This window comes from Chiloscyllium punctatum, chromosome X, assembly GCF_047496795.1.
Source record: "Chiloscyllium punctatum isolate Juve2018m chromosome X, sChiPun1.3, whole genome shotgun sequence".
NCBI classification, from domain to species: domain Eukaryota; kingdom Metazoa; phylum Chordata; class Chondrichthyes; order Orectolobiformes; family Hemiscylliidae; genus Chiloscyllium; species Chiloscyllium punctatum.
In genome coordinates, this window is record NC_092791.1 from 23,142,455 (window position 1) to 23,170,328 (window position 27,874).

A 27,874-nucleotide genomic window follows, 5' to 3' on the forward strand; every position below is an offset into this window, starting at 1 on the left:
GAGTTGCTAGGTCTGTTTGAAGTCTGTCCCATTTAACATGGTGATAATGCCACACAACACGATGGAAGGTATTCTCAACATGAATATAGGACTTTGTCTCCATCAAGACACTGCAGTGGTCACTCTTACTGATAACGTCATGGACGGGTGCATCTGCATCCAGCAGATTGGTAAGGATGCGGTCAAGTATGTTTTACCCTCACCACCTGATGCAGACCCGGACTCGCAGCTGTTTCCTTTAGGACCCGAACAGCAGTTGTTGAGTCACTCTTTATGATGGACATTGAAATCTCCCACCCAGAGTACCTTGTCCACCTTCAGTGCTTCCTCCAAGTCTCGTTCGTTATGGTGGTGTACTGATTCATTGGCTGAGGGGGGAATGGTATATCAAAATCAGCAGGAGGTTTCCTTACCCATGTTTTATTCTGAAGCCATGAGACTTCATGGGATCTAGAGTCAATGTCAAAGACTCCCAGGATAACTCCCTCCCGACAGTATACCCAGCGCCACCACCTCTGCTGGGTCTGTCAATGGGACAGGATGTATCAGGACATAGATGGTGATTGTGGTGTTTGAGACATTACCTGTAAGATGAGTATCATTTCTGTATGACTGTCAGGTTGTTGCTTGACTAGTCTGAGACGGCTCTCCCAATTTTGAAAATAGCCCCCAGATTTTAGTCAGAAGGATTTTGAAGGATGAACAGGGCTATTTCTGCCATTGTCTTTTCAGTGCCTGGGCCGATGCCAAGTGGCCCACCCAGTTTCCTTTCTTTGTGTAGACTTTGTTGCGATTGCTACAATGGAGTGGCCTGTTAGGCCATTTCAGGGAACTGTTGAGAGTCAAATCATATTACTATGGGTCTGGAGTCACATGCAGGCCAGACCAGGTGAGGATGGCAGATCTCTTTCCCTGAAAGACATTAGTGAACCAGATTGGCTTTTCTGACAATTTGACAATGATTTCATGGCCATCATTAGACTCTTAGTTCAGATTTATTTTTAAATTGAATTCAAATTCCACCTCTTGCCATGATGGATTTTGAAACCTGGTTCCCAAAACATAAGTTCTGGATTAGTTGCCTTGCTACAATACCGCTAGACCATTGCCTCCCTTGTTTCCAATATCCATACTAGAAGAAGAGTTTATACACTTAAATTGCCAATTGCAGGGGGATCTAAGATGGCGGCGATCTGAGAAGATCACACTGCAGAGCTTCGCATCGCAGCAGGAGCAGGATGGTCCTTTAACCTGCCCAACCCAGGTCATCAGGATTTCTTGGGGCGTTGGAAAGATTGTGGAGCCCCAAGAAACATTTAAAAATTGACTTACCTGTATTTTCAGCTGTCCCGAAATGCCGAAAAAAGGAGGAGGAGCATCCGAGGCCGGGTCTGCAGCTCAGCTTCCAGCAGCCTCCGAGCCGATTACTCTCCAGGACCTGGTGAACCAGCTCTCGAAATCTCGCAAGATGCTGGGAAAACAGATTGAAGAGAAGCTGGCTCCAGTCTCTCTCATGCTGCAGAAGCATGAGCAGCAACTGGGAGACCTGGAGAAGAGGACTGATGAGGTGGAGCACCGGGTCACAGTGATGGATGCTGATGCCAATTCATTCAAGGATGAGATCCAAGACCTGAAGACGCAGGTTCATAATTTGCGTGACCAAGTGGATGATCTTGAGAACTGGGGCAGGAGAAAAAACATTCGGATCATCAGTCTGTCTGAGGGTAAAGAAGGTGAGCGGCCTGCGGGATTTGTTGAAGATTTGGCTTTCGAAATTCCTTGACTTGGAGACTGGTATGAGAGGATTGAAGATAGAGAGGGCTCACCGGGTCGCAGCGTGGAGGTCGGGTCTGGGTCAACGCCCTCGTCCTTTCCTCGTGCGGTTCCATCATTACCAGGATAAGGAGAGAGTCATGGAGGCTTCCAGACTCCAGGGGAAGGATCCAAAGGCCCTAATTTATGAGGGGTCTAAGGTCATGTTTTTTCAGGACTTTTCAGTGGCGGTGATCCAGAAACAAAAATCGTATGATGGTGTCAAGAGAAGATTGAAGGAGCTTGGGATTCAGTACTCCCTTAGATATCTGGCAGTGCTTCGGATCACCTTAGATGGATCCATGCATCTCTTTGACACATCGGAGAAGGCAAGAGACTTTGTGGACAAACTAACCTAATTTAAACAACTGTAGTATGTATAAATATTGTTGCTTGGGTATGCGTTTATCATTCTGTAAAAGAAATGGAGGAAATCCGGTTGGAGCTTTGTTTTTCCCCCTTTATTTACCTCTATTGATAATGATTTGGTTCAAACTGTGTCTGGCGGTGGTTAAGATGTACATTTTAAATTTCTAAGTTAGGACATACCAAAGGATGGGTGGGGTATTTATTCCCCCTTTTTTTATATAAAAGAATTTTTTTTTATTCATACTGATATTCTATGGGGTGTTTATTCTTTTTAGCTTGTGCTTGCGGTGTGGCTGTAGCTGGGAGAAGTGACGGTGGTTGAGATGGTTAGATGCCTATTTATGGGCAGTCAGGGACAGGTAGTTGCCCCCTCCAGGCAGGGGGTGAGTTCCCCTACTCAGCGCTATTGGCGCTGTATATGTTGGTTTGTTTTCTGGTTTTGTTGTTTTTTATTTTTAATAATTTTGTATGTTTGTTAAATGTAGTGGTTTTAGTTTATGTAGTTTTTATATTTGGTGGACCACGTGACACTAAGGCTCAGCAATTTGTGGTTCGGGTTCCTCCTCTCTGGAATTTAAATGTAATTGCAGAAGATTATGGCTAATGATTTGATTAAATGGTGTACCTGGAATATCAAGGGAAGTCACTCACCAATTAAGAGGAAGAAGCTACTCTTGAGTCTTAGAAAGGAGAGGGTGGATATTGCTTTGTTACAGGAGACACATTTGGATGACAAGGAGCATCTGAAATTACAGCAGAATGGCTTTGACCAAGTTTATTTTTCATCATTTAATACCAGAAGTAGGGGAGTGGCTATATTGATTAGGAAAAAATCTCTCATTTAAATTGTTGGACTATGTTAAAGACACATATGGGAGGTTTGTAATTCTTAAAGCCTTGATAAATGGGGAAGAGTATGGCATTTTAAATGTTTATTGTCCCCCAGCTCATCCTCTTAAATTCTTGGTAGATGCTTTTTCTAAACTGATAAGTCTCAAGTCTCAGCACATCATTATAGGGGGAGATTTTAACTGCCTCATGGACCCCACAGTAGACAGGTTGCCTAAAGGTCCCTCCATATCCCCTTTGCACAAACTGAATAGTTATTGGGTTTGTGTGGGGAATTAGGGTTGGTGGACATCTGGAGGTGTCTCCACCCTACAGGTAGGGATTTCATGTTTTCCTCCAATCCGCATAGATGTCACACGAGAATTGATTTTTTTTCTGACCCCTGCGGTAACCCTGGATCTGGTGGCATCCTGTACGATTGGTAATATTGCCATCTCTGATCATGCTCCAGTGTACCTGATGGTTAAGATTAAGGATGTTACAGTGGATTCAGGGTACTGACAAATGGACCCCTTTATTCTCATGGACAGTAAGTTTGTGGAGTATTTTTCGAGGGAATTTCGGGCATTCCTAGACATCAACATAGGCTCAGTTGATAGCTCATCAGTTCTCTGGGAAACTGCCAAAGCTTATGTCAGGGGGTTAGTTATTTCATATTCCACCAGTAGGAAGCAGCAGAAGGGTGAGCAGCAACATCTTCTTGAAGCACGGTTGAAGGCAGCCAAGAAGGCCTATTTTGACAGACCCTCGTTGGTCAAACTACAGAGGATTACGGCACTGCAGTCTGCACTAAATTCCATGCTCTCAGGCGGCAAAGAAGGAGCTGGCTTTTGCAAAGCAAAGGCTATACAAGCATGGTGACAAGCCAGGCAAATACTTAGCATACCTTGCCAGAAAGAGAAGTGCTCCACAAATCATTACAGCAATTAGGGAAGGGTCTAAGAACGTAACCTGTGATTCTAAAAAGGTGAATGTGGCGTCCCAGAGATTCTACTCTAAGCTCTATCAGTCTGAGAATTGTGAGGAGGGGCAGGCCAAAATGATCTTTTTTAGAGATCTGAAGCTCCCAGGTGTGACTCTCGAACAACAGTCCTTTCTCAATGTCCCATTATCGGAGCAAGAAGTGCAGGAAGCTGTGAGGCAGCTTCAGAGTGGAAAGGCACCCGGTCCTGATGGACTTCCCAGTGAATTCTATAAGGAATTTGTAAGTATACTGTCAGGCCCGATGCTGAATATGTTTAATGATTGTCTCCCACCATCTCTGAGAGAGGCCAATGTTTCACTTATCCTTAAAAAAGGGAAGGATCAGGAAGACTGTGCTTCATACAGGCCCATCTCACTCTTAAATGTTGACTTTAAGATCCTCTCTAAGGCTCTTGCGTTAAGGTTGGAGACTGTGTTACCCTCTATTATTAAAGAGGACCAGACAGGCTTCATAAAGGGTCGCAGATCCTCCAATAACGTTAGGAGGTTGCTTAACGTAATTCAAGCATGCCAACAGCAGTCAATACAGGGATTGGTGATTTCTTTAGATGCAGAGAAGGCATTTGACCGAGTTGAGTGGCCGTACCTTTTCTATATTCTAGACCGGTTTGGTCTGGGCAAAGTTTTCATAAGATGGGTAACGGTTCTCTACAGTGTACCTCTCATGGCGGTCATTATCATCTGGGTACGATCAAGCAATTTTAATATTTCTAGGGGCAGCCGGCAGGGCTGTCCCCTTTCACCATTACTTTTTACGTTGGTGATTGAACCGTTGGCAGAGGCCATTAGTGGGGATCGCAATACATCAGCTCCAGAAGTGGGGTCAAAATTACATAAGATCTCGCTGTATACAGACAATGTTCTAATTTTCTTGACAAATCCAGCAGTCTCAGTGCCTTGCCTGATACAATGCATTCACGCGTTTGGCGCTTTTTCAGGGTATAAGATTAATTTTGCTAAATCAGAGGCTATGCCTATGGGTGGTCTTACGAAAGAGTTGGTTCTTGAGAGTGACTATAGATTCCCATTTAGGTGGTCACAGCGGGGTTTTGTGTATTTGGGCATATTCATTACTCCAGTTCGAGATTGGCTGTTCAAAGCCAATTTTACTCAATTGTTTGAAAAAATTAAAAAACAAGATCTCCAAAGATGGGAGGCACTTCCAGTCTCATGGTTGGGTCGGATAGTGCTTTTAAGATTAATATTCTCCCTCATTTGCTATACCCTATACGAATGCTCCCCCTTATTTTCAATAAACACACACTCAGGCGACTGAACAGTTGGCATCGTAAATGGCCCCTCATTAAATGAGCCAAACTGCAGTTGCCTCTCAGATTGGGGGGAGTAGACCTTCCAGACATTTAAAAATGACTAATTAAGTTCGCTTTTGACCTACGTGAGTGATTGGGTTTGTGGGGATCCTCTTTCAATATGGCTAGATATCGTAGCCTCCCAGGCAAGGTGCCCCCTTACCAGTTTGCTGTTTTTGGACAAGGTGAGGACAGTTAGGGAATATTGCCATAACCCAATAGTCATCAATACTGTTAAAGCATGGAGGGCAATTCGGCAGAGGGAAGGTAATATTGGCAAAACATCTTTGTTTCCACCTGTAGTCGGTATGCCGGGTTTTCAATCGGGTCTGATAGATTCAGGATTTAAACGTTGGGCAGCTAGGGGTATATCTTGCCTGGGTGATTTATTTGAGGGAGATGTAATGATGTCCTTCAATCAGTTAGTACGGAAGTACGCATTACCTAATAGAGACCTCTTTCGTTTTTTTTCAAGTGAGGGATTTTATTCAAAAAAAGACCACACTTTTGACTGATCCCTACAAATCTGACATAGAAAGAGGGGTACTAAGGGCTAAGAGCACACTCTCTGTCAGTACTCTATATCACCAATTGGGGGGTGCCACCTCAGATGAGTCTGATTGACTCTGCAGGATGTGGGAGGGAGAGCTGGGTGTTGAAGTTTCTTCAGAGGCATGGGAGGATATTTGGGAGAATGCAAGGAAGATATCAATTTGCAATAGGACCCATGCTTTACAGCTGAAGATTCTCCACAGGGTCCACTTAGCCCCAGACTGTTTGTCAAAATTTAAATCAGGGGTATCTTCAGCATGTCCCAAGTGCAAGGTCTGTACAGGTACTCTTACCCATTGTCTTTGGTCTTGTGACAGGCTTCAAACATATTAGAGCGCTGTGGTGGGTGCAATGGAGAGGATTTTATGTGTAGGGGTGGAGAAGAACCCTATTTCTCTCCTTTTGGGCCTACCCATTGTATTTCCTGCAGACGCGCAAAAGAAAACACTTTTCAATATTCTTACGTTCTGTGCAAGGAAGAATATCTTGCTAGGTTGGATATCCGAAAACCCCCCAGGCCTGTCGGGTTGGCGGAAGATTGTTATGGAGCATATCCCCCTGGATTTTCTCTCAAATATGGTACACCACAAAACTGAGAATTTTTACAAGACATGGCAACCCTTTTTGAAATACCTTGACACAGATTTATCTGCCACAATAACAAGGGCTTTTATAGAGCCGTTAACGATTGTGTTTCATGAGTCCAATATCCAGGGAGGAGGAACTGTGAATGTATGAGTGTTCTGTTTGGCTGGGCTGAGTTATTACTATTTATTTGTTTGTTGTTAGGTATTAATTCATTTAGTTAAATAGCTAGTTTAGGTTTTTGTTTTAATTTTATACTTCTCTATATATGTTTATACATTCGTATAGGAGGGTGGGTTGGGGAATTTTTTATTATTTGGGTTTAGTTTTGTCCTATTTTTGTACTGTTTTTAATTGCATTGTTTTGTATTTGATGTAGTATTTAAAAATCTATTTTTCTCTTAATAAAAATATATAATTTTTTTTAAAAATTGCCAATTACCAAGTTCAGGGATATCATTGCAATTCAAGAGAATTTGCAGCACATATTGCTCCGTCTTTTAGGCATTTTAAATTGTTCAGATGTTCAGGTAGACCTCTGAATCAGGTGGGTCTGAACCTAGACCACCTGGCTCAGAGGTGGGGACATTACCACTATAAGAGCCCCTCACTCCATCTTTTAGGCATTTTTCTCCTGTTTAGCTCTTCTATTTGGACCATGCAAAGTATAATTGTGTTTAAGATCATCTTTTGATGTTACCTTTCATATTTGCACTTTTGTTTTTTCAGATTAGTGCTGTCCGTGCAATAGTCCCTAACAGAAGTAATAATGAGATTATTCTAGTGTTGCAACATTATGATAACTGTGTCGACAGAACAGTACAAGCTTTTATGGAAGGTAAGACTTCTCTTTGTTTTCTAACTTTTTATCCCCCTCAGTCACAGCTAAATCCAACTAACTTCCAAACGTATAGCAGCAATTTTCAAATACTGACCTTTGAAATTAAGGGCACAGAGATCAGGAGCCTTTAGACCCATGGTCTGTAAAACCAACAATGCAAATTCAAGTGATGAGCAGTATGGATAGCCTTTTCTATAAGAAACCTGTTTACAGTGATGCAGTAAGTTGGATAGATGAAGCTACACAGTTTGCATTTTATTTCTTAGCTAAGCTCTTGGTTTAACATTGTTCGAATGTATAAAATGTGCCCTATAAAGCAACTTCTTGGACTGCATTAGATGTTTCAGTTGCCAGAGTGCTTTGTTTTATAATTCTGTCCCTGTTTTCTCCTCTGCTAGAAAACAACATTCTGAAATACAAGCCAGACCATGGTTCAAACGAATGACGACCCACACTTTGTCAAGGCATTGCCAGTTGCATTTTGAAAAGTAGTCATTCTTTTATATAAATCTTTTGATGATGGGGCATAATAAAAATTAAAATAGACTTTGTCCCACAACATGTTGTTCTTAAACTTAAACTGCACCTAAAATGAAGTGTACTTGATAGGTGTGTTTTCCATCAGACAATTCCTGGCCTCTGCTGAATTCAGCTAATTATTTGTCCCAGCATTTCCATGTAAACTGGCAAAAAAATGTCAACATTCACATTCCAGTTGCTTTAAAAACTAAGTTCCCCATTGGATTTTCTCAGTATACACTGGGTTTAGTGTTTCACAGTTATCGGTTACTGCAAGAATGTAGCCAATTCTCTGCACAAATCTTAACAGTAAAGAAGAGAAATTAAAACATTGAATGTGGATCATAGTAATATACAAAGTTTTATCTCAGCAATGTGGGCAATGGCGAGATTTGTGGCAGAATCAAGCACGAACCCCATTGAGGCCTATCTCAGTGTCAAGAACATTTTCCCCCATGTTTTAGGCATTTTAACTTGTTCAGATGTTCGGGTACACCTCTGGATCCTTCTTGAACCTGGACCTTCTGGCTCAGAGGTAGAGGCACTACCGCTGCACAAGAGCCTCTTGCTCTCTGTATGCTTTTGCTCAGCGAGCAAGTTTCTCACTAGACAATGGCAAGTTATGAGAGATTATTGCTTGTTAATGGCCTAACTCACCTCATTACTATTTAGTTTTCTATCTTGCCAAATTCAGCAAACCCAAGCTAAATGTCAAGAAAATTTGATGAGGAAATCAGAGCAGATACATGGCAAATTCTGCTTACTGCTTGCTCCACAGGACTCAATGTTGCATGGAACCAAGCAGCATCTTGAGACACTTTCCATGGGCACCAGACAGATGCACCACAAGCATTGGCATTCAGCGTTTGCCAACCCTTTAAGACCATTGTCACATCTCTCCAACACACTTGCAAGCTACTCAGGAAGTGCAGCCTTGCTTTGTGGGTGCATCAGCAACTCGCATTGAAAGGCTGCAGCAAGGACACAGTGCTCGCGCAGACAAGGATTGGACCAGGCTGCTTCTCTGAGTTGCTCTCTTAGCGCTCACTCACTCAGTGCCTGCCTGTATATTCTCAGTATCTGTACCTTACCTGTTAACACATTGGTGCTGCAGCCAGAGTCACAGAGTCATGGAGATGTACAACACGGAAACAGACCCTTTGGTCCAACTCTCCCATGCTGACCAGATATCCCAACCCAATCTGATCCCACCTGCCGGCACCCAGCCCATATCCCTCCAAACCCGTCCTATTCGTATACTCATCCAAATGCTTTTTAAATGTTGCAATTGTACTAACCTCCACCACTTCCTCTGGCAGCTCATGTCGTACGGATACCACCCTCTGCGTGAAAAGGTTGCCCCATAGGTCTCTTTTATATCTTCCCATCTCACTCTAAACCTATGTCCTGTAGTTCTGGATTCCTCCACCCCAGCATAAAGACTTTGTCTATTTATCCTATCTATGCCCCTCATGATTTTATAAACCTCTATAACGTCTCCCCTCAGCCTCCGACACTCCAGGGAAAACAGTCCCAGCCTGTTCAACCTCTCCCTGTAGCTCAAATCCTCCAACCCTGGCAACATCCTTGTAAATCTTTTCTGAACCCTTTTCAAGTTTCACAACATCTTTCTGAAAGGAAGGAGACAACAATTCTACACAATATTCCAAAAGTGGCCTAACCGATGTCCTGTGCAGCCGTAACATGACCTCCCAACTTGTCAGCGGGGATCTGTCCAGGATGAGGAGAACACCATGGTGAATGGCAGACCAATCTGACACTTAGAGCCTATGCACTCACACCACATTTATTGAACCAAATGGTCATATTAGAAATTGGCGGGGGCTAGACCTCAGTCCAGCCAAGGGGGAGTGGGGCTCTTGTTTGTCAGGGGTCCTGATACCGTCAGTGACCGGCACAGTCCAGGAGCTTGACGACGGTCAGTCACCCACGGCATGGTAGGCTATGAGAGGGGGATCTTAATATTAGTGAAATTAGCAGGAATGACTTAAAAGAGGGCAATTATGGTGAAAGACAAACCATTATTTGTGCAAATTCCCAGGTGCCATAGGAGGTGCGCACCATTGCTTCATCTATCATGTAAGTTTAATGATGGTGTGTTCTCAACAGAAAAATTGAATGATGGATGTGGGTCTGGAATGACAATGGCATCAGAGTATAGTCAGGACAGAATGTACTGTCGCTTCCTGGTGTGTTGTGCTCTGCATGACTGGGGCAAGTGACAAGATGATGTGTTGGATGCTGAGGAATTGGGGGAAATGGGTATGTTCTTCCAAGGAGGCGGATGAGGCCATTGAAGAAGGGAAAGCTTTCTTTGTCCATGTCGTAGCTCAGCTGCATCAGGCACTGTAAGCCAGATTCCAGAAGATGAGAGCTGGATAGAGCAGACCATTATGGACTTAGACTTGTCAATATGTTATAATGCCAGCATTTGGTTTGTATTGTGGGATGCACATCAGTCTCTGTTGGTTTGTTTGTGTTCCCTACTGTTGTTGTGACTAAAATAAAGTCATGTTTGGAATTGTCCAATGGCTTGCCTGTGTGCGATGTTCCCTTACTAGACAATGACAAGATGCAGGTTTACACTGGGATCTGAGGACAGTGTAGTGGTCACTTTGAGAGGGTGTTCAAATGGGTATTTGATGGCATTTTAAGTGGTAAAATATGTGGTATGGTGGTTAAAATGTGAGTAGGATGAGAGAATGGGATGTTTTGAGTCAGTTTTGCATTGTTGGCTATATATTGTAAATAACTTGGCTTTGTGAGTGCTGTGCCCACTCATTGCCAGTGAGGGGCAATGCTAAATTGCATATACCTATCCAGGTGCTCAGTAGCCTTTCAAAGATGGTGCAGACACCTGGGGTGCCAGTCTTTTGGCAGATATCTGCCAAGTGGTGGCATGGTGGGTCTGTGATTGGTTCTGCTACCTCACAGTGCCAGGAACTCTGCTTCAATTCTACCTTCGAGTGACTGTGTAGAGCTTGCATGTTCTCCCCATGTTTCTTCCGGGTGCACCAGTTTCCTCCCACAGTCCAAAGATCTCGAGGTTAGTGAATCGGCCACACTAAATTGCTGATAGTGTCCATGGATGTGCCAGTTAGGTGGGTTAGCCATGTGGGGTGGTGTGAGTCTAGGTGGGATGCTCTTTGGAGACTTGATGTGAACTCTGGGCTGAATGGCCTGCTTCCGCACTTGTAAGGATTCTGTGAACGGTGAGTTGTTCTGCAACCAGCCTGTGGTAAAATGGACTAGAATTGGAAATGTGTAGATGGTTTACAAGGTGGGTTTGGTAAGATAGAGTGAAAGAACTTCCTGTTGTGAATAAAATAAAGTCATTTTTGGAATTGTCCAATGGCTTGCCTGTGTGTGATGTTTCCTTACTGGGAGCCTTGTGGCAAAAAGCCACATAAAAGAACTCAACTCAACTCTCACTTAGACAAAAGAAAAGATTTAACCTTAATTTTTCTAACTGAAGTTCACACCGTTTCTTAGAAGTTAATCTTTCTGGCCTAAAGAAGACAATAAAGACCAGAACTGACTCTTCATGATTCCAAGTTGCCATCCTCTTTTAAACTTTTTTTGTTAACCTTAAGTGATAAGGTGACACATCAAAGGTTACTATGGGAGGGGGAAAAAAACCCTTATGGAACCATGGTGTAGGACATTGTTTGATGTGAATATATGATTGGCTAGCTAATAGGAAACAGTAGGCATAAATGGGTAATTTTCAGATTGGCAAGATGTAGTGAGTGATGTGCTAATGGAATCATTGAAGCCTCAACATTTTATAATGTGTGTACATGACTTGGATAAAGGGGCAAAGGTATGGTTGTTAAATTTGCTGATAAGAGATCAGAACAAAGAGTAAGTTGTGACAACGAAATAAAGATGCTACTCAAGGATATAAATAGGTTGTGAGGTAGGCAAAGATTTGGCAAATGGAGCATAATGCAGGAAAATATGAAATTGTCCATTGGGATCTGGATGTCCTAGTGTATGAATCATAAATGTTTAGTATGCAAGTACAGCAAATAATTAGGAAAGCTAACAGATTTCTTATTTTTTATTACAAGGGAAGCTGAATACAAAAGGAGGGAGGTTATGTTTCAATTGTTCAAGGCATTGATGTGACCACATCTGGAAAACTGTACAATATTAGTCCCCTTATTTAAAAGAGACCATAAGACATAGGAGCAGGAATTAGGCCATTCGGTCCATCAAGTCTGTTATTCGATCATGGCTGATAAGTTTCTTGACCCCATTTTCCACCTTCTCCCTGTAACCTTTGATCCCCTTGTCAATTAGAACAAAGAGAGATGTAAACGAAGGGTTTTTTTAAACTGGATTTGAATCCAGGTAAACTGCACACAGTCCTTTCTCCACTCCCCAACCTTATCTAAAGGTTATTATTCTAGCTAACTCAGGGGTTTTAGTTACAGATTTAGCTTATTTAATGAAATAGCTATAATATTTCAGCTTTGATGAAAAAAGAAACATCACTGTCTTTCTCATACTCAGTGAGTATTGCATTGTTTTATTTGGGTAAAATGTATTGTGTAACTCTTCTAAATTTACAAATGCCTGCTTATGAAGAATGTAAATCTTTCTCGTATATCTTTCATTTGCCAATCTTGTAAACACTGGTTTGTTACAAAAGGCTGCTATCTGTCACAAGTAGATTGTTGATTCAACTTTAAAAATTCTTTTTGGATTTTATTGACATTTGGCAAGCATTGAGTGTCAGTCTCCACAACAATTTGTATGTGTTTTGAATAATCCTTGCAATCTTTCTCCATCACCTTTTTTTTTTAAATGAAGGTTGTGCTGCAGACATTCTCAAGGAATGGAGTGTAACAGGAAAGAAAAAGGTAAGGGTCATGCCACATTAAGGGCAAAGGGGGTCATTCAGCTCCCAAACTTACTCTGCCATTCAGTTTGATCATGAGAATGCTGTACCTCAAGCCATTTGTTGCTAAACTTGAATCAGAGTTCATTCATTTATTGCCACATTCAGTTTTCGACCCACCACCCAATGAATTTCCAATCATCTTTAGGCTTCCTAATTTGGAAATTTGTGAGCAGTGTTTAAAATATTTTAGATGGTGCATTTGTGTAAAATGTTGACAAAGACCTTTTATCTATTGGTGGAAGAAAAGTCATGTTATCCCACAAAAGGATTGTATGGGCCAGTGATGCCATGAACATTTCAGGATTGCTGACAGTATTGATAAGAGTGACCAGTGATTTATGCAAAATCTATGCAGAAGTGAAGTCCCATCTTCATACTGACGACTTCCTCCATTTTGCTGTTACATTGCTACATGGGTAGATTCAAAACCAATTTAGCAACTCCAAACTGAGTATCCATGAGTCTCTCAGCCAGCAGATTAGATCAAAGCTCTGCAGTCCTCTGCCATTCCATCTCTCTGATGGAGGAGGCCAGAATGCGTGTGCAAAATACAAAACGTTTGTAGCCATCTTCAGCCAGAATTCTGGAGATGAGTCTTTTTCTTCTTTTGAGAGTTCAATGTCTTTGGAACTCTCTTCCTGAAAAGGTGGTTTACATAATTGCACAGAGTCCAGTATCCCATTACCAAGTCACCTTTTATTTACTTGTGCACAATACACTGGCTATGGTCAGCCAGCTCTGAGTCAGTCCACTACAATGAGGACATTCTAGTCTCTTGGTTATATTGGTCAGCCAGGGCTTTCCTGAATGGGGTGGTTAACCTGGGCCAATCAAGAATCTCATAGTCAACAAGGTCACCCTGGTTCTAACCACTACAGTGGTGAAAGCAGAGTCCTTAAAGATTTTTTTTTATATAGATATTTTTATTGAAAATTTAATATGTTTTTACACATTTACAAAAGAAAGCTTTAAAAAAACCCCAAGTATAAACATTGATCTACAATTAAATATTAAATAAATAATAACCAAAATCTATCAAACAGAAAAAAAGGAAATACCGAGATGAAAAAAAACTCAACTAACTACTCATCTAACCTACAACTAACCAGAGGGTATGATTAAATCTCTTACATTATTCAAGAGGAAAAAAAAACAACTGATAACACAGAAATTGAGTAGTCATATGCATGCTCGGAATGTGTTAACATCAGATCATAACAAAGCCTGTATTCATGCGGGATTCCTCTCCTAAGGGGCCCTGCACCAGCCAGGTTCACCCTCTCAATTAAATAAAGGCCCTTGTTCGGATGACCGAGATATCTGTATTTGTGTAATTCAAGAAGGGCTGCCATATTTTATGGAGTAATTCTTTTTTTTTGGTGCACCATATTTGTAAGGAAGTCAGGGGGAGTATATTCCGTAATTATTCCGAGCCAACTCAAAAGTCCATGAGGGCCCTGAGCCACCCAGTTTACCAAAATGTTTCTCCTTGCACAGAGAGAGAATGGAAAATAATCTCTTCCCTGTCGTAATTTCAGGTGTTCTTTATCCAATAAATGTGTCTCCTATAGGAGAGCTATATCAACCTTTTCTTTCTTGAGGTTTGATAATATTTTCTTCCTTTTGATTGGTGAATTACTCCCCGTGACATTCCAGGTGCACCATTTAATCAACCGATTACCCATAATCACCGAGCAAGTCCGAGACCCCCAGAAGAAACCCAATCCAAAACATCCCGAGCATAGACCATATAAAATTTACAAAAATAAAGGCTCTTAAATACACTTCGATCAATATAATAAAAAACTATTTCTAAATAAAAAAATATAAAACTTATTTAAACGGAGATCTTCCCCCTTATTCCCGGGAGGCATCATTTCCTTTCCAAAAACCCATCATAACCTCTCCCAACCAGTGCCCTACCCTTAACCCAGGCACCCCACAATAGGATAAAGAAAATTTAAATATACAACCGAGCTAGAATTAACAATGAGTACCCTACCTGCCTCTTCTCCCCCCCCCCCCCCCCCCAAACCAGCACCCACACCAACACCTGGATATATTTGGTAATGTTAATACCATGTATGAACATATACGACTATAAAATTACAGTCTCAGCAAATAATAATTAAATATAGTAATACAAAATAACAGGGGAAAACAACCCCGCTCCTAAAAACAGAGATAAAATAGGATAAGGTAACCACCTTCCCCCCCCCCATCTACATTAACTAGACCCCCTGGCCTATATATATGCATAATATATGGGGGAAGAAAATCGCTAAGTGAAGAATAAATAAATAAACCCCCCTTCCCACCCCCCCGGAGATAATATTAAACAGTAAGGTTATGAAAGGAAAAAAAGGGGGGTAAACTGGGGTGGGGGGAGGGCAGAACAACATCCATTAACTCTTACAAGTTATTTAAGAGTTCTCTGGTGATCCGAAGTTATACACGGACCCTTCATGGCTGAAGCGTAGCGTAGCTGGGTAGCGCAAGGAGTACTGAATGTTTAAATCCCTTAAACGCTTCCTCCCTTCGTCAAACGCCTTCCTCTTTCGGACCAAAGCTGGGGAAAAGTCCTGAAATAACCTAATCTTGGATCCTTTATAAATCATGGCTTGGGGATCTTTCCCCAGATTTCTGGAAGCTTCCAAGAGCATCTGCCTCTCCTTGTAGGCCCATTCCACCCTTACCTGGCCTGATCCAGCCTCCAGATTTAACAGCTGTGGAAGCCACTGTTCGAGAAACGCTGTAAGCTTCCATTCAGGAAGGCCCAGCAAACAAATGTTTTTTCAACTACCTCGATTTTCGAGGTCATCAATGTGATTCTAAGGTCCAGACTTGCTGTTCAAGAGTCCGGACCCGATCCACGGCCGATCCTGCTATGGTCTTGGACGTTGTGGCCTTTAGCTCTGCCCCTCCGACTTGGCGTTCGATTTCCTCGATGTCCCGGCCGTGCTTTTGTAGCGCGGCCGAGAGTGAATTGCATCTGCTTTGGGACCCTTCAATAAAGGCATCGATCTTCGCATCGAGTTTAGAGATTATTTCCACGAGGCTCGCCACCGTAGGTAAGTCCTCCGGGGCGGCTGCGGACGCCTCTGCTGCAGCTGGGGAGGGTGGGGGAGGGGTTCCTGCTTGCTGAGAACTGCGGGCTCCCTTCCCCCTAGTCATTTTTACAGGAGACTAGACTGTTTAAATTTAGTACTGAGCAACTAATTAAATTGAGTAAAAACTATTTTAAATGATTTGGTGAGTGTGGTGGAGGCAGGTGGCTCACTTTGCCCAAGTCTTGGGAGGAGCACTATAGACTCAGACTTGCAGAGTCGCTGCCATCTTGGATCCCCCCTTAAACATCTTAAGGTAGAGGTATATAGATTCTTGTTCATCAAGGAGGTAAAAGGTTATCGGGGTAGGTGAGAATGCTCGGAATTTCAATTCCCTTAATGAGCTGTGCCTGCTTGATGTTCACCAGTCTGTCCTTGAAAGAGTTTGTGAAAAGTGTTACATCCAAGCTTCCCAGAAATTTATTCTTGTGATTCTAAAGCAAACCTAGTTTCACAGATGCAGATATTACCCACGCTTACAACAATCTGATCAGTAAGTTTAAATTAAAATACATGTAAATTTCATTTACCTGCGTCAGGTATATTTTTGTACAGATGCTAATTCTCACACTCTCATGCGCGCACGCACACGCACACACACGCGCGCGCGCACACACACACACACACACACACACACACACACACACACACTCTCTCTCTCTGTCACTCTCTCTGTCACTCTCTCTGTCACTCTCTCTGTCACTCTCTCTCTCTGTCTCTCTCTCTCTCTGTCTCTCTGTCTCTCTCTCTCTCTGTCTCTCTGTCTCTCTGTCTCTCTCTCTGTCTCTGTCTCTCTCTCTGTCTCTGTCTCTGTCTCTCTCTCTCTGTCTCTGTCTCTGTCTCTGTCTCTGTCTCTGTCTCTGTCTCTGTCTCTGTCTCTGTCTCTCTCTCTCTGTCTCTCTCTCTCTCTCTGTCTCTGTCTCTCTGTCTTTCTCTCTCTGTGTCTCTCTGTCTCTCTGTCTCTGTCTCAGGAGGAGGCTTTATGCTGTGGACTTGGGGAAACTAGATACTGGATTGAGTCCATCCTGGTTCATTTGTTTAAATAGGACCTTCGAGTTAGCTAGAGCAAAGAGTCTATTTCCATTTTTGTGGATTAGATTCGAGCACAGGCCTTGGAAGATGAAAGTGTAGAGTGCTAATCCACCATAGTACTTTGTTTCATCACCCTCACCTGACACCCTAGAATTTGCTTTTCATCTTTTACTACTAAATTCACATTTGTTCGTGTCATCCATCTGATACTACTCACAAATAAGCTTGACTTTTCTTTGTTCTCCTTTTTTCTAAAGATGTACTTCATTCATAAAATTTGTAAAAGTACATAACTGTATAAAGTTGACATAAAATGCTTATAAGTCAATTTTGTTAAGTACAGTATGTGGCATCTTGAGGTGTGCTTCATCTACTGGTAAATTGTTAATGAATAGTCAAGCCACTTGCTCCAAAGCTTTCTCCAGCCAGCTTCTCCGTGGCAGTCTGTGGTTGTGTTGACCTGAGTGTCTCTTATACAATAGCGTATTTGGGATTGAATGTTGGTCCCTTAAGACGCAGTAGCTGGAAACCTATATCTCTCAAATTTCCATCAGAAGACAGTTGCTGAAAATTTCATACACACCTGGCTTTCAGTTGCTTTGCAAATTGTAGGGAAATTTGTTTTCTGTTGAATCTGGCCCCTGGGTATTGTAAATCTAAATTGTACATCTTGCACTGCATTAACTGCTTAGTGAATGTCAGTGTTCTAATGAGTATTAAATTCCAGCACGAATTTGAGGATTTAAATCTAATGGAATTAGTGAAGACCTGTTACCTTTTTGAAGTTGAGGTTCATATCCAGCAAGGACCAAGGTTTTTCCTTCATTTGAAGGAATTTAATTTGTGTTCAGATCTCTGATAAAGGGATGTGTTCTGCAAAGTGATCTGTTCACAACTCTCAGACTTCTACAGCACAATCTTCCTCCAAGCTGAATAGTCATTTGACACCTGTGTGGAATGGTAACGTACACAATGTTGTGATTGAGATGAACCTTTGCAAGACTGCTTTGAGATTTGTGTGTTAGTATATATAGATGGGTGTAAGTTAAGGTTGTGTAAATAGATCTTGTCTTGCATCTGCCCCCTACACAACCAAGAAACATTTGAAGTAACAAAAGCAGAAATTGCTGGAGAAACATGATGACTTTGGAAGAAAATAAAAATCCTAATTTGAAATCATTAAAAGCAAATGTTTATGCATCTGTTTGTTTAAAAACACATAGAACAAAAAGAAGAAGATTAAACCAAAGGCAGAAGTAAAAACAGAACCAGAGCAACTGCAGTCTACAAATGCAGACAACAAATGTGCTGTCAATTCTGGTGAACTGTCTACAACTTCTTGGGAGAAGGACGAAGTAAACAGTTATCATGTCAACGGATCTGTAAATGATGAATCAGTAGATTCTCTTAGTGAACAGTTAGATGCCCTTTCCGTGGATGCCCAAGAGCTGGAAGATTCGGAATTGATGACTCCTGATAGCGATAGTATAATGGGTAAGTGTATCTAAACTTAGTTCTGATTTGATTTTAAAAATCTTTGAATACTCATATTTTCTGTTTTTAATCATACGTACATAATCTCCCAAATATTTGTAAAAATGTGGATTTGTATTTCAGAATGGGATGAATTGTTCTGTAATCCAAGCTAAAGGGGAAGATCTGTTCCATATTTTGTAAACTTGGCTATATATGACACTGAAATTTGATAATAACACAGACACTGTCTCAAGTACTTCAACCACCTGAGCCTCACAAGTGATAGGAAAACAGCAATTTTATTAGTTCTGTGTATGACATGTATAGTAACAGTTGGTTTGACTTCCACAGAGTTAATGCAATGGAGAAACTTGGGTAATAACACATTGCCTCATAGGACCTCAAAGTAACTTGTGAATTTCATCTTGGTCTTTACGTTTAGTGTATGCCATTCTAGTTTAACTCCAAATGTTCTGCTGTCATTCTAGTACTAGCTTTGTGATTATTATTGATCTTCAAGTCCTCTATTATTAATTTTACTGAAATATTGTACTAAAAGTTCTTAATATTATCATGACAACAGTATATAAATCAGGAATTGACATTTTTAAACTGTTTAGACACATGCAATATAAAAATAACGGATGTTGTCAGTGAATTTAAAGTATTCATTCAATCTTGAGGTCTTGCCAGCATTTATAACTACCTGAATTTTGCTTGTTTTTTCATAGCCCTTTGAATGAATTATCACCATAAAACTCTGCAGTCATCTATTATCCAAGTTGTTGTAGTATATAGCATGTTACTGGTTAAATATTTTTGCCAATACTGTATATAAGTGTAAAATGCCTGAATATGTTGTCTGCTTGGAATTCAGATTGTTGCCACATCAGAGTTTTCTCCTTTTTATATAGAGAAAATATCCTTATTAGTGAACCACTATTGTACAGATTTGAGTTACTTTGGGGCTGAAATTCATTTTAGCTACTTATTTTAAAACAAGTGTTCTATGAATCTGTGACAGGCTACTTCAAGTCCTGATGTTTGCTTAACCTGTAGCTGAAGTCATGAAGTCTGCCTCCTTGAATTTTGAGCTTTAGACACAAATAAAATACTGAGACAATATTGGAAATCTGAACACCTCATGTTATCCTGAAGCTAAAAATGTTTGGCATGGGGGAAATGTTGTGAGCTTTTACCGACAATATTCATTCTGACACTTAACCAATACTTTTTCAGAATCTGTAACAGAAGATGAAAAGTGTAAAGCAGAATCAAAATTCCAACCCCGCCACTTCCATAGCTCTCATTCTACTAAAACATATCAACAAAAGAATACAGCAAAGTCTAGGTCACGAGCTCCTCCAGGATCACAAACCTCTACCTCCCTTTCCCTAGTCATGCCAGATGATGGTGGATTTATTTCATCTAAGAATAAAAAAATAGGTAAGGGGTATTTACAAAATGATTTCTGTATTTTAAAATACATTTTATCCATGTTCAAGCATATAGACTGATTTGAGGAAAACATATTTTACCCATGTCCATGGTCCAGTTTGATGTTGGGTGTGATATTACTTACATTAACTCTTGCTTGAGCAAAGTTGTGCGACAGTACTGGGTAGTGAGATCATTTATCTAGAAATGCATGCGATGTGGTATGTTTGTCCCAACCAGTCAAATGTTTATGTTCCATTTGAGTTTTCTCCTGTCTTTTCTCATTTAGTTCAATCATCATAGCCCTCTGTTCCCTTTCTTGCTTAGTGCTTAACTAACCTTCCCTTAAGTTTCTCTGTAATATTTGCCTCAGCTGCTCCCTGTGGTATTGAGGTTTTTTTAATTAATTCATGGGATGTGAGCGTCTCTGGCTAGGTCAGGATTTGAATCCCAGGTCCCCAGAACATTACCTGGGTCTCTGGATTAACAGTCCAGCGATAATACCACTAGGCCACTGCCTCCCCTCGTTCCCACTTCCCAAGTGAAGAGGTTTCCTCTGAGTTCCCTATTAGATTTCTTGGTGATTTATATTGATGGCCCCTAGACTTCCTCTTCCCCACAAGGAAACACACACTCTGTATCCACTTTATCAAAACTTTTCATTTTCTCAAAAAAAAACTCTTCTTCGGTCACCCATCAGCATTCTCCCTTCATGTTTTCATGAGGGGAAAATCCTCGCAGTTGTGGTATCATCGTTCTAAATCTTACTGCACCTGCTCCAGTTTAAAGTATAATTTCCTGATCCCTCACTCTTCTTCCATATTTTTCTCCATATGGTAGGGGGTACAACTGTCTACCTGGGAAACTGTGTATCATGCTTTGTGAAATTGGCCTAGTTTTGCAGGGCACCAAAGGCTTGGAGATGTTGTACTATGATATCAGCAAGCTAGGCATATTTCCCAAGTAAAGGCAAACTGCTTCACCATTTGCATGCAAATGGTGAGTGATCCAAGTAACAACACTGTCATGGATAGAATTATCCATATATGCTGAGTTGGTGTGTGATGCTTCACATCTGGTATTCTGTATTACATTGGTGCAAAATTTTAAGTTGTAACAGTCGCAATAGCATGTGCTTTTAACTATGAAAGAAGCAAGAGTACCCCTAGTATGCCGTGCCATCTGATTTTTTAAAAATCCTTTTTTTTAACCAAGAACAATTTTTTAAGCTTTTGTTTTAGACCACGATTTGCAACTCCTTGCAATGAACGTGACTGCAGATAGGAACGTATCACGTGCAGGTAGAATGGTATTTCACAAAATTGCATTGCCACATTGTGCTCTTTTTTTTATTTTCATATTTTCCTTAGTGGTTTGTTTTGTTGGCATAATGATGAAGGGTGCCAGTGTTGAATAATGGGACATTATTGTTTTGTCACATTATTGCTATGGGAGTTTCCAGGTAGGATTGAGCATGGCTCAGCTGGAGATTAAATCTTTCCTTTTCTGATAGAAGAAGGTGCATTAATTCATACTTGCACCAGTGTGAACTTTCCTTTGACAGTTGTCCTTCTGGCTTTTGAGAATTTAACTTGGTGAATTATTTTGTGCTATGAATCCAGATCCACAATACAATGGTTTTAGATTGTCCACACCCCTTTTTTTCAGATTCTTATTGATGGTACTGTAAATGGCACAGTTGGGAAATGCTTTGTGGCCAGTCTATGGCTTAATTGGGTGTTTGTTTTATATACTTCTTCAAGGCCAGCATTTATTGTCCATGTGTAATTGGCCCAAAGAGGGTGGTGATGAGTTGTCACCTTGAGCTATTGCAATCCTTGAGGATTTAGGTATCCCACAGTGTTACCAAGAAGGGAATTCCAGGATTTTGACCCAGCAACAGTGAAGGAATAGTATTATAGTTGTAAGTCAGGATAGTGTGTGGCTCAGAGTGAAACTTGCAGGTGGTGGTGCCCTGTGTATCTGCTGTCCTTGTCTTTCGTGGTATAGATCACTGGCTGGAAGGTACAATTGGAGGAGACTTGATGAGTTAACGGTCTTCAGTTAAATTGGTGTACATTAAAACCAGCCACACAAGTCATATCAGTTTAAAGGCAGGTATTGTTCAGTTTGTATTTCCGTTGAATTTCAGCTACACTTCCAGATCTCTGCATGTGGATCAGGCAGCATCTGAGGGGCAGGTGAATCGATGTTTCAGGCATCAGTCCTCCATCAGGAATGAGCATTCTTCAGGCTCATTCCTGATGATGAAGAGCTTATGTCCGAAACATCGATTCTCCTGCTTGTTGGATGCTGCCCAACCTGCTGTGATTTTCATCAACTCTGCTTTCCAGCATCTGCAGTCCTCACTTTTTCCCTCTGCATGTGGAATGAATAGGTGGAAAATGGCCAAGAGCAGCTTGTATTTAATCAAGAGGCTGCCCTAGTAAGAACAACCTCGAGTATCTGATTGGGAATCTACAAATCAGAATCTAAATTCACATAAATTTAGCATGCTGCAAGTTGCAATGCCCCAGTTCAAGTTGTGCTGTGTGGTTATCTTTCTAGCCATGTGTTAAATGCAAAGCTTTTCAGAGACAACGTGAAAGAAGTTAAATGTTTCATGTGCTTGGCTGTTTCAACTGTGACATTATCTTATGAAAATCTTACCTCAATTATATAGTTGCGTATGCCACATCGAGAGTACTGTTTACAATTTTAGTCTCATTATTTAAAGAATGATATAATTGCATTGGAAGAAGTACAGAGAAGGCTCCTTTGATTTCTGAGATTGAGATTTCCTCATGTGACATTGTTCAACATGTTTCCATTGGAATTTGGAAGAATGAGTGTTGATTTTATTGAAACGTGTAAGATCCTGAAGAGGCTTGACAAGGTGGATGCAGAGGAGCTGTTTCTTCTTGAGGGGAGGCTAAAACTAGCAAACCTCGTTTAAGAATGAGCGGTCTCCTTTCTAAGATGGATGAGAATTTTCTTTTTTTGTTTCCGATGTTTCTCCTTGAGAGGGGCCAGACCTGAGGGAACATAGCTTTAAAAATAAAGGGTAATGCCTTTTAGGTCGTGACGAGTAGAATTTTCTTTCTCTGAGGTCTGTGGAATTCCTCCCCAGAGAGCAGTGGGGGCTGGGATCATTGAATATTTTTAAGGTTGAGGTAGATAGCCTTCACACTCCTGTTTATCCTGATGGATTCTGACTCACCAGAAAGTTGAAGTGGAGATCAGCTATGATCCTGTCAAATGGCAGAGCACGCTCAAAGGGTCAAGTGGCCTACTGCCCCTAATTTGTACACAGTTATATTCATGATGGGCAAGAAGTGGGTTAAACAAAGAACTAAAAGTCTGCCAAGATCGTGTCTTACTGACATGCACATGACCTATTGTGTCAAAATGTGTAACTAATTGCTCACGAAATTTAGACTGCCTTCTAGCTTCATATCCTTTCTAATGCCTAAAACAAATTGTAACTAAGATCTTCTATGGAAGCTAGCTTAACCGCATTGGTGCCTGGGTGCATTTTGATACTATGCACTTTTCAATTTTCAAAAAAAATGATTGATTTGTAAATTGAGTAATTGTAAAGATTTGTCATCTCACAACATACCATTTTTTGAAAATGCTATCAGTAAGGTTTGCATAATTTTAATTTTATTTGTTCGACTTCCAAGAAAATGATTTTGCTGTAAATATCTATATTTGGTTTTCTTTAACTTAGCCAGAATCTATTTTATGTTAGTCTCCTTGAATGTTGGCAAATAGATCCCATCTGAATCCTGCACTTGGTTGACATTGTGTAGTGTTCCTAACTCTGAGGAACTGTGCATGCTGTACAGGTTTTGTAGGGTGTGAAATTGCCGGACTTAAAATTATTTAAAATCATTGGACCAGTAAGCTGCCAAGTAAAATTATTCAACTACTGTTATCACAACAGTGTTATATGAGACCATGGCTTAAGTAATGTACTGGCAAAACAATCCTGTATGGATGCCTATTTCTATCATATGCCCTACTTGTGCCCTGAGGATTTCCATCAAAACCTAACTGCCACCTCCAGAGTCTTTCTGCCATAGAAAGCTAAACAGTTCTGTAAAAAGACACAAAAAGCCTCCAGTGTCATATGAAATAAAACAGTGAAGTTGTGATGAGTCAAATTTCAATAACCCAAAACTCTGGTTGTTTTAAAGTTGTCAACCATTCCCAAAGGCAGAATAGGAAATCCAACAGAAGGATGTCGATGATTAGCAGTTCTAGATTGGTAACTCAAGCCTGTCATGTGATTGTGAAACATGTGGAGTGGAGTTAGATCTTACTGCAGCATTAAATCATGGGCAAGCCATGAGTCGACATCAGGATTTCTCTGTGAAACTATGATAAAGGTGAAGACAATGTGAAATCGATACCATGATTAGGAAATTGTGGAAAGCGAAAAGTGGGCATCACTGGGAAATGGGAGGTTCCACCATTGAATTTGTCAACCACTCTGAAGAACAAGGTGGAAATTTTCGAACAGCTTGACAGGCAGACATCCTCTCCAGCAGGGTAGAGGATAAAGAATGGCCACCTATCCATACACTGAAGAAGCTCTGCTATGGTCTTCAAGGCAGTTTGAGCAGGGAACATTCTCACGGAGTCATACAGCATGGAAACAGACCCTTTGATCCAACCAGTCCATGCTGAACTAAACTAGTTCCATCTGCCTGCTCCTGGACCATATCCTCCAAGCCTTTCCTATTCATGTACTTGTCCAAGTGCCTTTTAAACGTTGCAGTTGTACCCACATCCACCACTTCCCCAGGAAGTTCATTCCACACACTAGACAGAGAGAGAGAAGCTTTTATTTGTCACTTCTACCATATACAACTGATACACTTAAAAACAAGACAGTGTTGCTCCAGGACCACAGTGCCACATGGACAGCACAAGCTACATGATCATATAAAGTGCAAAACATGCAAATTACAGTGTAATAAAAGAATGATAATTAATAGACATTGTTCTAGCAGTAATTCAAAGTCATGCAAAGGCTTTCTAATGGAAAAGATTCCAATCGTACAGTGTTAAGGAGTCTGATGGCTTGGGGGAAGAAACTGTTGCACAGTCTGGCCATGAGAGATGGAATGCTCCGGTATCTTCTGCCAGATGGCAGGAGGGAGAAGAGTTTGAGTGAAGGGTATGTGGGGTCTTCCACAATGCTCTTAGCCTTTCGCTTGCAGTGTGATGTAAATGTCTGTCATGGAGGGAAGAGAGACCCCAATGATCTTCGCAGCTGTCCTCACTACCTGTTGTATAGTCTTTACGGTCTGAGACGGTGCAATTCCTAAACCAAGCGGTGGTGCAGCAGCTTAGGGTACTCTCAATGAATCCTCTGTAGAATGAGGGGTGGGAGGTGAGCTTTCCTCTCCTCAGTCTACACAGAAAGTAGAGATGCTGCTGGGCTAACCACCCTTTTCTTTTTTAAATCTTTCTCCTCTCACCTTAGAAATGTGCCTCCAGTCTTGAAATCCCCAATCCTAAGGAAAAGACAACTATCACTAACTCTGCCTATACCTGTCATTGTTTTATAAACTTCTATCAGGTCGCCTCTCAACCTCCTATGCTCCAATGAAAAAAGTCTCGGCCTATCTAGCCTTTCTTTATATTTCAAACCTTCCATATCTGGCAGCATCCTAGTAAATCTCTTCTGATACTCTCGAGATTAATAATATCCTTCCTATAATTGGGCAACCAGAACTGGACACAGTATTCCAGAAGAGGCTTCAAGGATGTCCTGTACAACCTCAATGTAATGTCCCAATTCCTACACTAAAAGGACCCCGCAATAAAGGCAAGCGTGCCAAATGCTTTTTTAATCATCCTGTCTATATGTGACACAAACTTCAAAGAATTGTGTACCTGCACCCCAAGGTCCCTCTGTTCTACAGCACTACCCAAGGCCCTCCCATTAATTGTATAAGCCCTCTACCCTTGTTTGTTGTACCAAAATGCATTTATCCAGATCAGACTCCTTTCCAGTTCAATCCTGGAAAAAGAGGCTGGGCTACAAGGAGCTCAGTTGCAGCGATGAATAGCTGGACTGTTCTGAAGACTGGACAAGACCCAACATTGTCTTTTGCACAGGAAATAACAAGGGTGCGGCAGTCCCTTGAGTATGAAATTGACTTTCTTCCACGCCAGAGTTGTGTCCTGAGGTGACTAGACCTTGGGGTCTGTACACACTCCCAAAGATGGAGCAGAAGGAGTTTGAAGAGACAGGTGGTGTGTTTGCACTTGGCCTTTACCTGGACCTGGTGGAGATGCATGAAATGGTTGTCACCTTCACAGATGCTTTTCCAGTTTGGGAAATCTGGGCAAGAGATTCCCACAAATCCGTGGGAATGTTGCATTTTTTTTTCAGGAAGTCTTTTGGGATGTCCTTTGAACTGTTTCTCTACCCTTCTGGTAACCACTTACTTGTGACCAGGCTTAGAGGAGGAAACTTGTTTTAAGGACCTTGTCTCAGGCATGCAGATACTGTGGCCTGCTCATTGGAGCTGATTGACAGTATCTCAAAGCTGATGTTAGTTTGCGAGAGAACACTTTTGAGTGCCTATCCTGCCAATGGATTTACAGGATTTTGTGGATGTTTCTGTGGTGATATTTCTGTGGGGATTTGAGATGTCATATATTTGTGCCAAAAGTGCTTCTCATCTGAAAGCATTTTCAACTTTATTGTGCTGTGCTAGTGGCAGGTACCATGATGGATATTTGTGAACCCCATAAGTTATTGTGTTGACCAATTCAAAGACTTTCACAGGATCAGTAAGTAGTCATGTACAACATGAGAATGCTATTCCTTGCACTTGAATTTGTTGCACCAGTGAAGATCACATCTGTGATGTTTCTTGACAGGTGAAAACTGTTTTGTAACCCAGAAAGCAGCTCTTCAGTCACTGGGAGACAGGGGGTTCCATGCAATGATTTTTCTTGTGGCAGATACCAGGAAGACTTCTCTTTAGTTACCTGAAGTTCAACATGATACCATATTCAAGAAGGGAGACAGTGTCCCTGAAGTCCTCTAGTATGTGCTCCTCCTCCCAGATACATCCCTAAAGAGATCAAAAATCCATGCTAACTCATGCGTGAATCTACTTGTGACTGACCAAAATAGCGAAGGCACAAAGCCCACCAAGGGAACATTTTGGAGATGAGTTGAAGGTCAGAGAGAGCACACTAACATCCAAACAGCCCAACTTTAAGAACTATATGGCAGTAACATGCCCGCCACACAAATGCCAGGCAATGACCATCACCAGTAAGAGACTATCTAACTACCGCCCCTTGACATTCAATAGTGCTAACATCACTGAATTCCCCCCATCAATATCCTGGGTTTTGCCATTAACTAGAAATGCAATTGGACTCTCCACATAAGCACAGTAGCTACGAGAGCAGGTCAGAGACTAGGAATATTGCAGCGCATATTTCACCACCTGACTCCCCAAAGCCTGTCCCCCATTTACAAGTCACAAGGCAGGAGTGTGACGGAATATTCCCCACTTGTCTTGAACACTCAAACTTGACACCATCCAAGCACCACATCCACAAGTATCCATTCCCTCCACCACCAACGCTCAGTACCATCTAAAGATGCACTGCAGAAATTCATCAAAGATCCTTCAACAGCACTTTCCATCCCATGGCCACTTTCATCTAGAAGGACAAGGGCAGCAGATACATGGAAGCACTACTCCCTGTAAGTTGCCCTCCAAGCCTCTCTGCATCCTTACTTGGAAATATGTCTGCCGTTCCTTCACTGTCATTGGGCCAGAGTCCTGGAATTCTCTTCCTAATGGCACTGAGTCAATCCACAGAAGGTGAATGCAGCAGTTCAAGGCGGCAGCTCATCACCACCTTCTCGAGGGCAACTAGGGATGGGCAATAAATGTTAACCAGCCAGCAATACCCACATCCCACAAATGAATTTTTTTTTAAATGTGCAATTTTGTACTGGAGATGTCAGCCATTTCCGAACACATTGAATTGGAATGGACGCAGGACACTCTTGGCCCCTGGT

General features: G+C 41.5%; 1 protein-coding gene across 7 annotated transcripts in view; it reads left to right on the forward strand.

Moving 5' to 3' along the window:
- LOC140471208 (spermatogenesis-associated serine-rich protein 2-like) overlaps positions 1 to 27,874 on the forward strand; it is a 142,806-nt gene that overhangs the window by 60,482 nt on the left and 54,450 nt on the right. For all 7 annotated transcript variants that reach the window (XM_072567124.1, XM_072567123.1, XM_072567122.1 and 4 more), the window contains 4 exons: positions 7,191 to 7,299; positions 12,661 to 12,710; positions 18,114 to 18,384; positions 19,606 to 19,812. In XM_072567124.1, coding sequence (XP_072423225.1) covers positions 7,191 to 7,299; positions 12,661 to 12,710; positions 18,114 to 18,384; positions 19,606 to 19,812 — 637 coding nt within the window. The remainder of the gene's footprint in view (positions 1 to 7,190; positions 7,300 to 12,660; positions 12,711 to 18,113; positions 18,385 to 19,605; positions 19,813 to 27,874) is intronic.